Source organism: Sebastes umbrosus, chromosome 4, assembly GCF_015220745.1.
Source record: "Sebastes umbrosus isolate fSebUmb1 chromosome 4, fSebUmb1.pri, whole genome shotgun sequence".
In the NCBI taxonomy this organism is placed as follows: domain Eukaryota; kingdom Metazoa; phylum Chordata; class Actinopteri; order Perciformes; family Sebastidae; genus Sebastes; species Sebastes umbrosus.
The window spans coordinates 16,389,362-16,407,029 of NC_051272.1; the positions used below are offsets into that span (position 1 = coordinate 16,389,362).

Sequence of the window (17,668 nt, forward strand, 5' to 3'; positions counted from 1 at the left end):
GTGACAGCAGGAGTGTGAAAGCAGGAGCGTTGAGTCTGTATCACATGGTCATCTATGCTCTCCCTGTTTGTCTTCTTTGCAGGACTTTGTCAGTTTGTACCATTTGTAGGCGGTCAAACCATGTGGGCATGTGTGTGTGTTTTGTCACCCCAGCAGCCTATGAATCATCAGATGCCGAGTCCAATCAGATCCAGAGCATCATCACCCTGTGTGGCTAATGCACGGCCAGGCTAGCGTTAGCACACACTGTCTCTGAGCCTGCAGCTATATACTCTCATCATCACTGGCAACACAGGATGGGGAGGCAGAGCGGCAGGCCTGCTGTGTGCACATGACTGCGCAGTGGTGTTGTGGCAGAAGGAGAGTGAGAGATGAGAAACAGAGAGAGAGAGAGAGAGAGAGAGAGAGAGAGAGAGAGGGGGCTCTGATGCAGAGCAGGGAAAAGCAGAGAGAGAAGCTGTAAATATAGGAAGCTCCTTGCAGTGGAGAGCAGAAGAGAGTGGCTTTGCAGACAGACAGCAGCAGGCCTAAGAAATGGCTGCTAACTCAGCAGAGCACTGAGGGGCTCAGGCTAGATTACAAGCATAGTCAAAGTGAAAGGCAGGACTGGCGGACTGCTGAGCACTTGTCTCACTCAATCGCCACTGGGAGAGGAGTTGACACAGCTTGGCAAGTTGCTATAGCAGGGAGGACTACACAGTAGGAGTCTATTTTGGTCGTGCCGTCAGATGACGATGTCACCTTGCACCAGTGTCAGTGCTGGTGAGGAGGAACAGGTTGCCTGAAGTGGGCTGAAAAAAGTATGTCAGTTGTGGATAAGGACGAAGAACCTGCTTACAGACTGTACTTCTATTCTGTATGTATCCTCTAATCTTTTGATTTTTGTCTGTGTCTCTCCTAATGAGCGAGATCTCACCCACTGTCATGCTACTTGCATCTGTTTGTAGACTTTGCCAAAAGGGAAACCTTACACTTGCCCCTTACTCAGTACAGTCTATAAAATAAGCTCTCTCTCTGGTGCATGGGGGAAGGATTGCTTGGACAGAGAATATAACAGAAGTTATGCTCCACAGTGTCTATCTTATTTTTCTACAGTGGAGCCAAGGCGACAGCTTGTATACAGCTGGTTAAGTGGATCAAGCGAATGTTGCTGTAAGCCTTTTTTTTTTGCCTCCGGCTGCTGCACATAGTTAGCCATCAGTTGTAAGTAGGTAAGGTATTCTCACAACATTCGTCTGTCATCAAAAGGCTGCCAAGCCCAGTAAACGCAGAGTAAATATTTGCAGACTTTAGATTGTGGATGGTGCATTGATGCTGACCTACGTCACTAGTTCTTGCTCTTTTTTAGCTTTGGCCTGTGTTGTTTGATGTTCTTTTATCTCTTTTGTACTCCTTTTCTTCTTGGCCGAATAAAGCTCAGGCCACTCGACATGTAAAGAATTTTTCGCTCACCAAAAGTAGGTCAGCTGGGTATCTCCCTTAGGGACATTAAATAGTATCAGACTAATACACGCATGCTGCTCCTGCATGTATAACGCCTAATGAGCCATGTTCACATTCATTGAAGCATGGTCTGCAAAGATTGTTACATGTTATGTTACATAAACCTAATTATCACTTGTTTCGTCAAAGCCTTGGAGAAGACATAAACTGTATCCCTCTTCTTTTCTAGTGTGTTGCAAGAGGAATAATTTAGCTGTAGCTTTTCGTGTCTGAATAGTGTTGCTAGTGAGAGATGGCCAGGAAAAGAGAGAGAACGGTTTGTTCCATGACTCATTTGCTATTAAGAGGAGAACTGGCCCTCGATTTTTGTGTTGGTTTCAGGTAATGATGTATTTTAAGTGTGAAACCACATCTTATAGTTGTCTGACCAAAATAGCCAAGTTTGCTCTGGACTCCAACATTAGATTAAATCATTTATGAGCAGCACAGATCAGGCTATTCTGCTGGGAACACAATGAGTGGAAGATCCCGAATGATAAGCCTCTAGGTATTAGCTTCTGTGCTGTTTTGTAACCAGATTGCCAGAAGTCAGAATATTAAGGGATGTACAGATTACAAAGGACCATTATATCATGTAGACTGTTGGGTACATTGTGTATTTTTGTCTTTGTCATTGCAATTGAGTTGTAAATGTTATTGCTTTGAGCGTTTTGCACATTTGGTCTGTGTATTAATGCATGAGCCGTTTGACCAAAGTGTTATGTGACAGGATGTTTCTCAGTGAGATGAGGATGCAGAGAGTTGTTGACGCCGTGTTTCATCAGAGGGCATCTTAATGTCCCATAGGTAAAGGATGTGATGAATGACTTCACGCGGAATTTATTTTGGTTCACAGTGTGTCTGCTCCACCCGAGGTTACAGTCAAGTTCACTGATGCATAGTCAATGTGTAGGTCAACCATGATGCATGCTGGGCACAAAGCGGGTTTAGAGTTCCTGCCTCTAGCTGTTTCTTGTCACAGTGTGTACTAGTAGACCTCTTCCATGAACTGGGACGAATAATTGAAACAGCATATTACAAAACCCTCTCTTGTGGTACTGAATGGAAGGATTAGGGATTTGATATAGTCATTTTTTAAATAGCAATTAGTACTTTTATTGATTAAGAATGTTTTGTTAACTTATTTTGCACATTTTTGTGTTACTATGCAGGCACAGGATAGATGACTCTTCCCTCTGCTACACACATTTAACTTGAGTTTTGTGGCATTTATATCTGTTTTAGGTTTGAACGATATGTACTCTGTTACACACAGTTTGATGTCAGATACCTTTAAAGGTCCCATATTGTAAAAAAGTGCGATTTTCCTGTTTTTTTATTATAAAGCAGGCTTAAGTCCTATATAAATACTGTGAAAGTATTAAAACACTCGATCCACAGGGAAATACACACAGCCCGTATTCAGAAACTCTGCATTTGAAACAAGGTGTCAGGATTTCTGCCCATTCGTGATGTCACAAATATACAATATTAAACACAATTTTAAACATAAACATTCTAAACGTGTCCCAGTTTATTCCTGGTTGCAGTGTATGTGAATGTCATTAGCTGACAGGAAGTACACATGGACCCAAGCTGTTGCCTAGCAACGCAATTCGGTTGCAATTGCATCGCAATTCCGTCAAAATTCGCTAAAACGGAGCGTTTCAGACAGAGGGTAAATACAGGCGTATTCAGGCTGATAGTATGGGGAAAATAAAGTGTTTTTTTTAACATTACAGCATGTAAACATGTTCTACTAGAAACACAAAATAAAAGTATGAACCTGAAATTGAGCATGATATGGGACCTTTAAAATAATAACACGTTGAATAAATTCAGAAATCAATTGATTTGCTTGTTTAAGAAAACATGTTTAGGGCTATGATAATAACACTATACTGTTGTACACAACACTTTAACCACTGTACAAAATCAGTGTGCAAAGGGTTTTGAAATAGAGGTAACCATAGCAACACTACTCCTGCTTCAGACTGTTACTGGTTAGCTCACCAGTAAAACTATTTAGTTTAAAGAACAAGGCTTGTGATATTCTGTGTTTTTGTTATTGTCCACAAATCCAATGAAGAGACCAAAACCAACAATTAGTCCATCTCTTAACTCTTTTAGACCGGATGCAACATATGCGTGTATAATACTTACCAATGTCCCTACCCTGTGTGTGGCCCACAGCCCCAAGCCCATTCATTTCTAATGAAGACGTACATCTTTTAACATTTTACTGAACTCAATGAATCCCTCATCTTTTCTCTATTTTGTCACATACTGCATGTCATGAGTCATGACTCATGTCGTACTGCTCTACACGAAGTTGGCTGTTGGATAAAGTGTAAAATTGAGGTTTTGAATGTGTTTTCTCGCGCAGGCATCTTTTCAGCGATCCAACAGCCATGACAAGGTGAGGAAGATCGTCGCTGAAGAGGGCCGTGCTGCTCGAAATCTCATTGCCTGGAGTGTACCCCTCGAGAACAAAGAGGAGGAAGGTAAGTAGTAGCTGCATCCAAAACAAACTTTCTGTGCATGCTAATATGCTATCATTCTGCTTTGTGGCAGGTTTCACATTATTGCCATATCAACATCACAAGAGTAAATGGAGTATGACATTTGTATTGTTTAGGTCCTCAATGTGCAGTGGTAGGTGTTGCTGATGTTTACTTTAGGGGATTTCCCATGTCTTTGGACCAGTGGAGGATGTTTAGTCATTTATTTGGAGTATTACAGTGACCATCTTTGGTAATGTCACTCACAGTGTATGAAAGAAGGAACACGATCATTATTCATCTCATAGACTGATAAATAAAGGAGTGTTGAGAATCTCTCATGCGAGCTTAAAGCTTACACTGATGCCTGGTCCTTTGTTATATAGAAGAACATTATATTTTTGGTGGCACAGGTCACTGTGGTTCACTGTGTTTAGTCAATAAAATATTATGTAATAGGCTTTGAATTGTCTACATAGTCCTATAAAACCGGTAAGACGGTAACTTTCCACTTGTCTGTTCAACAATATAGTTTCCTGTATAGCATGGTTGGCAGTGCTCCATCACATTATCAAAGAAAGCTCCTTTTAGACCAGCTTACTCAGAAACCTTCACAGCCTCTCACACTTTCTCACTTTTGCTCTGGTTCTCCCTCTTCTTTGTGGATCAGCTCAGTTATTTTATTCAAGGCGTATTTGCTGCTCTTGAGTTTCGTGCCATGAATGCACACCCCCACTTTGGAGAAGCAGACAGGAGTACCGGCACTGAAGCAAAGCAATGGACTGCAGTGGACGGGGACAGTAGAAAAACGTATTTTAGCCACCTAAAAGAAAGGCCCACCTAAAAAAGTCAATTAGTTTAAGTGTGCACCATATTTAGATTATTTTCACGGCTTTACCTTGCCATCAGACAGCCCTTTCCGCCTGGGAAGTGAAGCTGTTATATCCATCTATGCTCTCTTCAGAGCCACCAGACTTCACCAACTCTCGTGTTCTGCAAGGTAAAATTACTGTTTTTCTCAAAGGAGTCTGGTGGCTTTGAAGAGATCATAGATAACGGCTCAGTTCCCTGTCGGAAAGGGTTCTCTGACAGCAAGGTAAAGTGGTGAAAATATTCTAAATATAGCGTAACACTTAAAGACAGGGTTGGTAAAGATTTTAGAAACATTTTTGTTATATTAGTTGAAATTCTCATAACATCCTGACAGCATGAATAAATGAAATGCTCTGACAAAAAAAAGAATTTGGTATCTGTGGCTGTCGCAGGACGGTAATAAACCCGTCCAATCATTTCATTTGGCCCAAATGTAATGATTGGACGGACTGCCTGCCTACCTACCTGTGTGCACTCTGCCCGTGCACTCATTGCACATCACAGTCTTCCACAAGCTGCTAGCTTGACTGAATAGCCATGTTTGGCGTTAACGTTCATTATTATATGTTTATGTTTGTAATGATAATAGTGGGAGTGGCTTTGGAAGGAGGCCTGAAGCAACAGACTATCAGAGTTGCCGACTTGGCGACTTTCTCTCTAGATTTAGGGACCTTTGGAGCTAGTTAGCAGCTAATCCTCTCCTCTATGGCATCAGCAACACCTCCATCAATAAACTCCAACTGGTCCAGAATGCAGCTGCCCGACTTCTCACCCACACAAAATCATGGCATCACATAACCCCAGTCCTGAAAAACCTTCACTGGCTCCCCGTCTCCCACCGGATCACGTACAAAATCCTGACCCTCACCTACAAAGCCCTCCACCAGCTTGCCCCCCCTTATCTCTCTGACCTCCTCTCCCCCTACCAACCTCAACGGTCCCTCAGATCCACCTCAGCTGGTCTACTCTCCACCCCCAAGTCCAACCTCCGCAGCTTTGGGGACAGAGCATTCTCCAGGGCAGCTCCCAAGCTGTGGAACTCACTCCCAAAACTCATCAGAGACTCCAATTCCCTCACCATATTCCAGTCCCGCCTCAAGACCCATCTTTTCTCCTCTGCTTACTTGTTTTAAAAAATCTAGTGTACTGTTGCAAGTTTCTCAAGGTCGCCCACCTGCCTTTAAACTGATATTGATTTGTTTTAGGTGGCTAAAATATGTTTTTCTGCTGACCCTGTCCACAGCAGTACATTGCTTTGCTTGCGTGCCGGTACTCCTGTCTGCTTATCCAAACTTAGGGCGTGGCGACTGCCATCATTACATTACTGTAGGTAATACAGTGACTGACTTTGGATAAGTACCTCATAACCCCATTTAAGAAAATCCAATTATCCCTTTAAGGTGTCATATGGATTCTTCTGTTTACATGTATCGTCCGCAACTGAATAGTCATTTACCTTCGACGCTTCTATTAGGGTTATTAGGGTCCACCTCTCTGTTTTGGGGATTTTTGTATTATCAACAACTACTCACAACCACGTTACTATCACCAGTTTAATAACTGTCCATAATCATCTCATATGCATGTTGATTGTTACCTTCATCAGGATCATTAGAGATTGTTTATTTTACTATATATAAGCCTAATTTTTTTTTCCCTCCACATAGCAAAGTCCAAAAGCAACTCCAGTGGCAGCTCCAAGGTCCAGAGGCTCAACACTGGACAACAAAGGAATAAGAAACAGGTTAGTGTATCATCTTCTTCCACTAGAGGGCACCATTCACCAAGCTAAGGCATCGACTGTATTCCTTTTGCCTCACACTGCAAGTAGATCTGTGATGGTCATGAAACTCCCTGTTTTTGCATTTTGTAAGTCAGTCTTGGAAAAGCTGAGTTCACAAAGAAAAAGGAAAAAAAGTAACCAATCCTAGTCTGCAATTGTAGTGTGTGACCTGCCCGAATATTCTTTTGTGGCACCACACCAACATCTTAATGTCATTTAGCATTAGATTGAAACAGGCTTACAAGGATGATGTTATGAGACAGGATATGATGTAATGGTGTGACAGCAAGATTGTTGCCAACAACAATTTGCCACTGACTGGGCTAGTAAAATCCTATTTAAGCTAATGTATTATTTTCTTTTAGTTCCCATATTTATTGATGCTTTCTGTTTTAATATTTAATACTTCTTGAAACCACTGGGGTAATGTGTGGTGCCAATATTGCCACAAGGGGGTTCAAATCTCCCTATTTTACAATGGTGGAATGTAACTAAGTACATTTACTTAAAATTGACGCTACTTTATACTTCTACTCCACTACATTTTAAAAGCAAATATTGTACTTTTTACTGCACTACATTTATTTGACAGCATTATTACTTAGGAGATTCCGATTATTTATACAAAATATAAACCAACTAATAAATTATGATGTATTGTTATGAATTAAACTTCAGTTGTTGACATTAGCTCAACGTGCTGCAACAATAGTGACACATTAATGCAGCAATAATTATAATTCAGTGATACACTATATTATTCTGAAAAAGGCCATTCTGAATAATGATTACTTTTACTTTTGGTAATTTAAATATATTTTAATGCCAATACTGGTGTACTTTTACTTAAGTAACATCTTGAATGCAGGACTTTTACTTGTAACAGACTAGAGTATTTTTACACTGTGGTGTTGACACTTTTACTTAAGTTAAAGATCTGAGTACTTCTTCCATTTCTGCTATAACGTGTCATGCATAGATAACATGCCCAGCTCAAACAGGTTTACGAGACACCATTATTTAGAAAATAATGAAAAGACAAAGGCGGAAACCAGAGTGGCAATATTAAGTACAAATAATGCTAAACAAATAAACCATCCTGACATTTTTTCCAAGCTTGAGAAACAAAAAAAGTTTAGTAGTAGTAGAAGTTCTTAACTCATCATAGTTTGGACAATACAAAAGAAAATGTGATTCATTTTCAACTTCTCCTAACTCGCGTAAAACCTTGTTTTAAATTCCACTGACTTCAAGGGCCAGAGGAAGGATTCCTGTTCTTAACTGTGCAACTAAAGACCTTTGACTCCGTGATAAGTTTGCTATAACATAAGATTCAGTGCCATAATTGTGCTTGATTTGAATATATGTTCGTAATTTTGGTTTTAACAATATATCTTTCAACCATTTTTCTTCAAATCTAGCAAGTAACTTTCTTCTAATTGTGTTCATGCTGCATGATAAATTATTACTATAAATACATTGCAGTTCAGCTTCCTCAAAAATAGCATGACGTGCTGTAGCTCATGGAGCATTATTTGATTTACTCCAAAGAAAACCTTCTTATTGACCCTGTATTGTGACATATTAATCAAACGATTCCACAGTCTTATCATTCACATTTTTAACATTATTGAACCAGGAACCCAACCCATATCACCCTGAACAGCCAAAAGCTGTCACTGTTGCTTTGGTGCTATATATGCATGGTTTGTAATATAAGGCATCTAATAGCTGAACCTTGTATGCCAGCCAACATGGAAAAAATGCTGTGGCTGCTATATATAAACAACTAAAGACTTGCATGACACTCTAATGAGTTTGTCATTGTTACCGTAATGTTTGGGTTTTGTCTCCCCAGAATGCTGGTGTGGACGGTAAAGGCACAGCTGGTGCCTTGTTGGACAAAGGGGCAGAGAAGAGCCCCACCAAAGCCAGACAGCCCCGCAAGGTGGACCTGCGAGCACGCTACTGGGCCTTCCTCTTCGACAACCTGCGTCGAGCGGTGGACGAGATTTACGTGACCTGTGAATCTGATCAGAGCGTCGTAGAATGCAAGGTTAGTCTGCTTTTGAGGAGAAAAAATACAGTGGTCCAGGGTTCATGATCTAAACAGACCAAACAGGAACTAAATTGCCTTCTTAAATTGTGGAGACTGAAGGGTGTTCGGATGTATGGACACTAGAGGGGGGCATTGAGCTCATAACAAAGGTTCTCCCTCACAGCTCACATTCCTCCTGATTTCTGCTTTATGTCAGAGGGGCTCTCTGAAGGCTCGCTGCTGAAAGAATTATCACAGGACTCTCTCTTGTGCCTGGCTGACTGAATATTGATGACAGACTGTAAACAATATTGTATATGCATTGTGTTTGTCGTCAGGTTGAAATGAGGCTTGGCCATTTCAGCTCCTTTTTGGTCCACATGTTGCACGTTAAACCAGCGGCATTATTCTCTGTTTTGTGGGTCTGTGTTTGTTTGTTGTGGTGCGACACTGCAATGTTGCTCCAGGGCGTTTTGGTATGATACTGCCGGTCGTGTGTTTTATTGATTCTTCTGCCATGCTGCATTATGCTGAGCATGGTTCTGGTGACGTTCTGCGGTCAGTACCGTAGCCCAGTTCCCCTGTGGTGTGGTTGGCTCGCTGTCAGTGCCACAGCACCGCTCCCTGTGGTGTGATCAGCATGTTGTCAGCTGGCCTGTGTCAGACATCTGGCTAGTAGTAGGTGTTTTTTTTTTCCCCCTCATACCACTGTATCCATCTACACCCTAATGCTGTCTAATGGCCATGGAGCTGGGCGCTGTTCATAATCCCCCATCCCACCCAGTTTGGGCTTAATGGACACTGATAGATGATGGAGTCATCTGGAGGGGAAGCAGAGTGCCCTGATAGCCCCCGACCACAAACCCCCAGTGTAGCTGTGGGCAATCTGCATTGTGTACTCTCACACAAACAATTTTCCACCCAAGAACTTATGGACGTAAACATCACATCATTGTCAGGAAGTGATGCCTAATTCTCAGATAAGGCTGAGAATTACTGTAATGCTTTGTGTAAGTTTGAACCTCAGTGCTGATATAATGTTTTCCCACTCAGAGGGGAAATTGTTCACCCAGCAGAATGATTCATATATGCTTATTAATAATGCCCACGCCTCTTTAACCCACAGCCCCCAGGCCTAATTAGTTCCTATCAACTGTTCCTTTATCCCATCCTTGATTTATTAGACGTATCACCCAGACCGGGCAAGAACGCTACTCAGCGTTCCTGTTCGCTTGGAGGAAGTTCATGTTCTGAATTTACTTTTAGATATTTTTAAAGTGAACCAAAATAGGCTGTTCTGGTCTGAAATTATTCAACTTAAAATAAAAACAATCAAAACTGTGAATGATTTACTAGAGGTCAGTCAGTCTAACCCGGGCTGTACTTGTTCATTCTTGTTTTCTATGTATGCACCACAAGCTTTTACTGCCCATCCTATTTTATGGCAATGCCTCCAGAAGGTTAAACATTTTGTCATTCCTCATGAAATGTTATGTGAGGGTTGTATTTAGGTAAGTATGCCTGTTAACATGCTGAAAGCCACTTTATAGTGCCTTCACTCATTGTTGGTTTATCTGACAGAGGGGCAGAAAACCTCTCTCCATCTCGGCCTTCATTACCAAATGAACGCCGCGCCATAGCGGTGGTCTCTGCCTGTTAACCAGCTCTAATCAGCAGACCTGCTGCCGGACACATCTTTCACTGGCCTGACTTGTCTATTAACTAAAAGCACTGTGAAGCTTTACTCTCAATTACCACTCCCTTCACGCTCCCCATCAATCAGTTGTGTTCGTTTCATTAGAGCTCTGGGAAGAAAAGCTCCACCACCTCTGGATAATCAAGCGAGTCCTAGGCATTCACTATAAGGAATTTGCCTTCTCTGTTCTTACTCAAACTTTTCAATCAAGTGTTACGTCTTTGCACATGAATATGTGTGGGTCAGCTCCTGCTTGCCAGCAACACTCTTGATCAACCTGTCAGTTTTATAAACTGACTTGAATGGTAGATTCTCAACAAGCATTTGAAATGCCAGTTATTGGTTTAGGTTGGAAACAATATGTTTTTGTTTTATCTAACTAATGAAATAGTTTGATATCACAAGCCCTGATTAGAAAATACTATCATAAAGATATAATGCATATGCTTATATTATGCAAAACATATAACAATATCAATACAAAATCTATGAAAGCATGTTTGGGGCGATATGGCCAAAAACTTCACGATATAGATAATTTCATATCTTGAGAATGATACACTGTATATCATGAAATAGCATGTTTTCTGGTAATTCAATAAATAAATAGCTCTATATGAAATAACCACATGTTAATGCCTATTTTTGTGTGAATTAAATACTTTACATATGGAAAGTACGGAGTATTTTCTCATTTGAAGAACTTGAGTGCAAAATGAACATAACAGTTTTAGTGAAATTATAGAGAGAAAAAATAAATATAGGCCTAGCCTAGAAACAATATAGAAAACATTTATATGATAGACATTTTTATATGATTTTGACGATATGTATATTATCATATATATGTTTTTGTTTTATTTAACTGATAAAATGGTCAATATCACGACACAAACCCTAATTAGAAAATACTAACCGGAAGATATATTGCATCATTTAATGCTTACATTATGCAATAAATATAACAATATCAATACAAAATCTATGAGACAATGTATTTTACAGACACTGAAATAGAAATTGTCGTGGTATTTCCTAGATTTATGAAACAAAATTGACTGCTTTGTACATTAATATTGTCCAACAAATGTGAAACAAAAGTGAAATCCGATGCATGTGGGTAGGGATGGGGGGGCGATATTGGATTTTATCGCAGATTGTGATTATAAAAAAACACTCACAATAGGTCGATCGTGGTGAATTTCCATTATTGGGATAATCGTGAATATCCTCACGAGGGACTTAAAAAAGCTGTAGAGAACAGAAAAATGGAGCCTGATTTTAAAAATTCAGGAATTATCATGTAAGACAGAACAAACTCATGCAATGTTGTTATTTTTTTTATTTTTCCCTTTATTTATGCAGGTGGACCTTATGGTTTATGATTACCTTATTTAAGATTGTTTGTTTTTCACCAAAAACAGATGTGTCCCATATGTGATGCAATAAAAAATATTTGTTTCTTAACCAAATGTAAGGTAAAGTGATTCCATATATAGCATATTTAAATGATTATCAGGGTAATATCGTGAATCACAATATTTTGGTCAGGATAACCGTGACATGAAATTTTCATATCGTCCGATGCCTACATGTGTGTCACTTATTTATTTATTTATTTATTTATTTATTTATTTAGAAACCTAACTTTCTATTGGTTTGTACATTGTACCATTCTTCATGTTTGTGTTTATAATCATTCTCCATCCTGCTGTCTTTAGGAGGTGTTGATGATGTTGGACAACTACGTACGGGATTTCAAAGCTCTCATAGACTGGATCCAGCTTCAGGAGAAGTTGGAGAAAACAGATGCCCAGAACAGGTGATCTTCACTTGCTTTTTTTTCCCCACTGCCTTTCTTTATCTCTCGCTCTCATTCACTCCCCATTTTCAATTGCTCCCTGAGGTGAAACTGGAAGTGCCGGTGTCTGGTCCCTGGCTTTGAGTCACAAACAGAACGGATCAATAGCCTTGGCTTTAATTCAAAGAGATCCATGAGTTTATTGGCTTCTCTTTAACACAGTGACCACTGCAACCGTAAATTGACTAAGAAATGAAATTCCCAGTGCTGCCTCCCAATTTGTTCATTTAAAGCGTACTGTTAATCAATAAGACAACCTGAAACTTTTACATGCTCCATTTATTGCGTAAATTGCTGCAAGTGAAGCAAAACTGATTTGCCAAAGTGTGAGCCAAGTGTGCGCTTGTTCGGCAACTTGGAATTGTAGTTCGTGTTAGTTAAATAATGTTTGCCACTTTCACTTTGTTTCAGGCCCACGTCTTTAGCCTGGGAGGTGCGTAAAATGTCTCCGGGACGTCATGTGATGCCAAGCCCCTCGGCGGACAGAATGGTTCCTTCTCCAGGTGCACGCCGCGTCCTCAACTTTGGGTAAGCTCCCTTACTGTCTTTATCTCTAGTAGTGTGCTGCACCAAACCTCATTAGATATTTGATTTGATTTTAAAGGTCAACACATTTTATTTGATTAAAATTGTATCATAAGGCATCCTGTTATTAAGCAATCAATATTTTAAATGATGCACTATGCCTGTTTTTGAAAGGGGTTAGGAAATGCAGACTACGTTATCTAACAATGCAGCCATTGATTCCTGATGGTGAAGCATTTGTTTAATGCAATTTGTTGAGTCTCTCACTCGTTGGCCACAGAATCAGTGGAAGGTGTAGATGAAAGTGTCAGTTAAAGACTGCTGAAGCATCGGTTCAATATGAGCACTGCTCTGTAATCGGATGCTGCAGGAAATGGATATTGATCATGATGGAGGCCTGTTGTCCAATACAGTCCCGTGCTATCTCAGAGTGGAGAGTGCTGGGGTGTCTTCAGTAGACAGGCAGCACAGTAGGAGGTGTAATGGTATAATAAAATTGAAACCTGCTGACAGTAAAGGCTTCATTGAACAGGTGCACATTTGTTTGTTCTCATGCGTGATGTGTGTGTTTTCTTATTCAGTGGTCCCCCGCCTGCGCTGGCTGGAGCCCGGCTCTCCCACACAGGCCCCAGCTGGGCGGACCGAGTGAAGTGCACTCAGTCCGTCTTTAGCTCCAGTCAACAGACCAACGCCCCGGTAGAAAAACTGGGTAAGAATTCTCCTCCTGCACAGACCCAGAATGCACTTTGAGAGAACGCTGTTCCTTCTAGGACTGTCCTCGACCAAAGAATTAGTCGACTAACACTCATGCGATTTTGTCGACTAATCGATTAGTTGATTTAATCGACAGATCTGTAAAACTGAGTTTCTCGACAAAGAATCACACAAAAGCACCGCTTTAAATCTTGTGTTTACCAGAGATGAGCTCATAAGTTTCTTAGAGATAAGTCATTTAGCATGAAAAAAAGTATAAAAAATGACTAATCGACTAAAGAAATCTTAGTTGTATAACGACCGATTAGTCGACTTATCGACTAAGAGGGGCCAGCCATGGTTCCCTCTTACATGGAGAGCACTGTAAGGCCCCGATCAGACAGAGCGCGTTTTAGCAGCTTAGGGCGGCTTTTTGTAATTGTTTTGAAGCGTTGAGCGCCTCGCGTTTATCCGCTCTGTGTGCCTCGTGTTTTTACAGGAGCGCCTTGAACGCCTCGAGTTGAAAAAAAATCAACTTAGAGCAGAAAAACGCCCGACGTCATTAGCTTTTTGCGCATTGTGGTGACTTTTGCTGGATACCCGGAACTGTATGACGTTACTATTAACTATTTAGGTCTCGTACAGTTCATGGTTTGTAATAAGATAACGTTGGCACTCATTTGGTGGTTGCCTAGCAACATATAAAATAAAAAATATTCAGGAAACTGCAAAAAAGGCTCTGTGTAATCGGGCAACAAACAGGCGTTTTCCACAAAACGCGCTCTGTCTGATCAGGGCCGAACGCATCTTCTTTTCCTTGACTGACACAGCTCCTCTCCTGTTTTCCAGCTAAAAAGGATGCTGAGGGCTGGGAGACGGTCCAGCGAGGACGTACTGCCAAGCCTCGCTGTGCCGCCATAGTTACAAAAGTCAGTCCTCTCTTGGCTCATGTCGACCCGAAGCAGGACAGCGCCAAGTCTGACCAGTCACATCTGCTGCCAAAGGAGGAGCAACAACTCCATCCTGAGTGTCCCCTGGACAAGGACATGACCCAGAAGGACACTGAGCAGCCGGTCCCTGCGGAGGCCGACCCCCTTGAGAAGGATGGACGTCCAGAGAACGGGAACACGATGGAGGTACTGAGGTTCAGTACCTTGTGACGTCTTTCTCCCAGAGCAGTCCCTGGATATCAATTATTCACAAAGAGTAGAGTAACACTAGACCATTTTATCAGCCACATTTGTTTTTGTTTTGGGCTCCATGGTATTCATAGACAGACTGTCCAGACAGGCATATCAACTTTAAGGCGATTGATTGTGCTCTGACATTTCAGAGGCAGAAAAACCCATTTTCACTCTCATGAAATAAATACTCTGTCGATGCCTCGAGACACACTTGGTAAGCGTGTGTTATAGCCATCGGTTGATATTGAAATACAGATCAGTATTTCCAATCTATCAGATCATAATTGGATGTTTAGGGCATGTCAGTACCAGCTTTCCTGCATGATTTGTGTTTTCAGCTATGTGTTGACTGGTTTGATTTTTTTGTGTTGCTCATGAATTGCTCTAAATATGCATGACTTTAATTGAGTTTGCGTGTGTTTGTGTGTGACTGTCGGTGCAGCCCCCAGCAGAGAGTGTACAAGACTCGGGGCAGTGTGTCGACGCACCCTGTGAAGACGCGCCTCCCCCCATACCAACTCCTACCCCTTCCCAAGCCCCAGAGCCCCCCCCATCCTCAGCCACAGTCCCACCAACAGACATTACCCTATCAGTCCCAGTCCCTGCTCCGGCCCCCTCCACATCCCCAGACCTTCCCCAGACGGATGGGCCCGGTGCACTGTTGGCCACGGGGGACAGTGGGGCTGAGGGTGGCGCGTCGCAGGGCACGGCCACATCTGCTTCAGGACAGGCTGAGACTCCCATGGCAGCGGTGAAACTGGAGAGTGTGCTGGACCCCACAGAGCTTTCTACTGTGAGTGCTGAGAGATGGAGGAGCAGAGGGAGTGGGAGGGAAGGTGGGGGCGGGGGGGTTTCCCCAAGGGTACTTCACCGCCAAAACAAAGTCAATCTTAAGAAACCTCCAGACCAAATGTGCAGGCAAGACCGCATAGCTCTGTGTAGTGTTGTTATAGCAGCGTTCACTGTGAAGAATAGCTGTGAGTAGATGACTTTTGTACAAGTGCTCCCAGGGTGTTGCCCAAAACTAATCTCTCAACTTGTTTTAGTTATTTTGGCCACTTCTTCCACCAAATTCTGTGCAAATAAAAAATGCTGCAGAACCTGGACTGAGTTTGTATACAACCCAGCATCAGATCTTAGGTGTTGTCACTATTATAAAGCCTCATGGAGTGTGTAAACACAGAGCTCCGTATACTTAATCAAGGATGACTACGCCTCTAAGTCAGATTTTGACAGGTGGTGGATGGAAAAGTGGAAAAAACTTCCAACAGAAATCTGCAGCGAAGGCTATTTGGCCTCTAATTTAACACCAGTCTAGTCTTTGACCTTGTCCAGGCAATACTTATGTGCTTAAGATTTAGATCCAGGACTGTTTAACCTTCCCATGCATACCTCATGTAAAAGACACACACTGTTGAGAATTGATTTAGAGTAGTCGCTGCTCTGGACGAATCTGTGAGTCATTCATGAAAACTCCCAAAACACTTAAACGGTTGAAGTAAACAGTTTCTTAGCGCAAAACCATCAGTTGCCTCCTTCCACCATCTCTTCATCCTCACGGTAAATGTGCCCTGCATGACTCTTGAATGCTTCCTCACTTGTGATTCTTGTGATGATCGTGTGGTACAAACTGTGACTGGATTGATATGGTGTTCCCCTCAGTCTTTGGATCGTGCACCCAAGTATAAATCAGACCAACTGCACAGAAGCTAAAATGTAGTATTACAGGTGCTACACGTTGACAACTTTTTGTTCAAAAAATAAAAAAAAAATCTTAGATATTTCTAATATCTAAGATTTTTTTTTATTTTTTAAAGATATTTCATAATTTACACTGATTGACGAGAGGAATAGAAACTCTATCTGCTCTATCTTCGTAGTTTTGATACACTGTATTATGATTTAAGGTGCTTTGAATATTTTGTCAACATAATTTACATATAGAGAGCGGCAAAAGTATAGAAACACCTCTACGACATAATGTAAGTAATGATTAAAAAAACAACTAGGTACATATATAACGATGGCTCTGTTCGGTTCAAGTGTCCCAGTAAGCCACGAGAATGTGACAACGAGCCAGCATGTTGACTGAAGCAGCTAAATGGAATTCAGCCCTCATTAATGTTACTATTTATACCTGTGTTTTATTGCTGTTTGTATGAACTCAACACGTATAAAGTGTGAAATGCTGTGTGTGTGACGTGGTATCTGTGCCATGTTGATCAGCCCCAGTCCATGGCAGAGGTCCTGGCCAAGAAAGAGGAGCTTGCTGACCGTCTGGAGAAAGCCAACGAGGAGGCGATCGCCAGCGCCATCGCTGAGGAGGAGCAGCTGACCAGAGAGATTCAGGCCGAGAACAACGAGCTAGAGACCGACAACGAAAATGACTTCTCTGTAAGATCAATCATGCTCATTTAGACTGAAATATTTGACAGCAAGTTAACATTTGGAATTTTTTTTTTTACTTCCTTTTATGTTGAAATATGTAAAACACAAATGTTTACCACAGGCGAGCAACGGAGGTTGTGGAGTCAATTTGGACTGGACTGACATGCTGGCAGATTATGACGGTATGGACATCAAAATCTAAATGAAAAGTGATTCTTTATAATGGCAAATATTACACTAAAGTCTGTTTTTTTTCTTGCTTGTCTTTCAAGTAGCTCGTGAGCCGTGGCGTCAGAGTACCTCGTGGGGTGACATAGTAGAAGAAGAACCCTCTCGGCCTCCTGGGCATGGCATCCACATGCACGAGAAATTGTCCTCACCGTCACGCAAAAGGTGCAAAACATTTTCTTTATACATTGACACACTACAGTTCGTTTCTCTACTTGTTTAGTGCCCTCCTGAACAGCACCTCAGTCCACTCATTTGCAATCCCCTCACCTTATTTTGACAAGTATTTATCCCAGCAGCCTGCGAGTCAAAGGCCCACTTACTGCGTATGACCTCTCTTTCTTTTTAGGTTACCACCCAGAACGTCTAAACAGGCCCTAGTGCCTATCAGAGTCTATGTCTGCCTTTGTTGATAA

General features: G+C 41.6%; 1 protein-coding gene across 3 annotated transcripts in view; it reads left to right on the forward strand.

Annotated features, from left to right (window-relative positions):
- Window positions 1-17,668, forward strand: part of scaper (S-phase cyclin A-associated protein in the ER) — a 75,532-nt gene that overhangs the window by 1,409 nt on the left and 56,455 nt on the right. The window contains exons 1-12 of one of the 3 annotated variants that reach the window (XM_037767034.1): window positions 407-856; window positions 3,869-3,986; window positions 6,524-6,600; window positions 8,498-8,695; window positions 12,095-12,195; window positions 12,646-12,762; window positions 13,341-13,468; window positions 14,302-14,588; window positions 15,079-15,429; window positions 16,863-17,030; window positions 17,146-17,206; window positions 17,300-17,417. In XM_037767034.1, coding sequence (XP_037622962.1) covers window positions 803-856; window positions 3,869-3,986; window positions 6,524-6,600; window positions 8,498-8,695; window positions 12,095-12,195; window positions 12,646-12,762; window positions 13,341-13,468; window positions 14,302-14,588; window positions 15,079-15,429; window positions 16,863-17,030; window positions 17,146-17,206; window positions 17,300-17,417 — 1,778 coding nt within the window. In that variant the 5' untranslated portion in view covers window positions 407-802. Of the gene's footprint in view, window positions 1-406; window positions 857-3,868; window positions 3,987-6,523; window positions 6,601-8,497; window positions 8,696-12,094; window positions 12,196-12,645; window positions 12,763-13,340; window positions 13,469-14,301; window positions 14,589-15,078; window positions 15,430-16,862; window positions 17,031-17,145; window positions 17,207-17,299; window positions 17,418-17,668 lie in introns of those variants that run through there. The other 2 variants (XM_037767033.1, XM_037767036.1) reach the window with 2 other exon arrangements.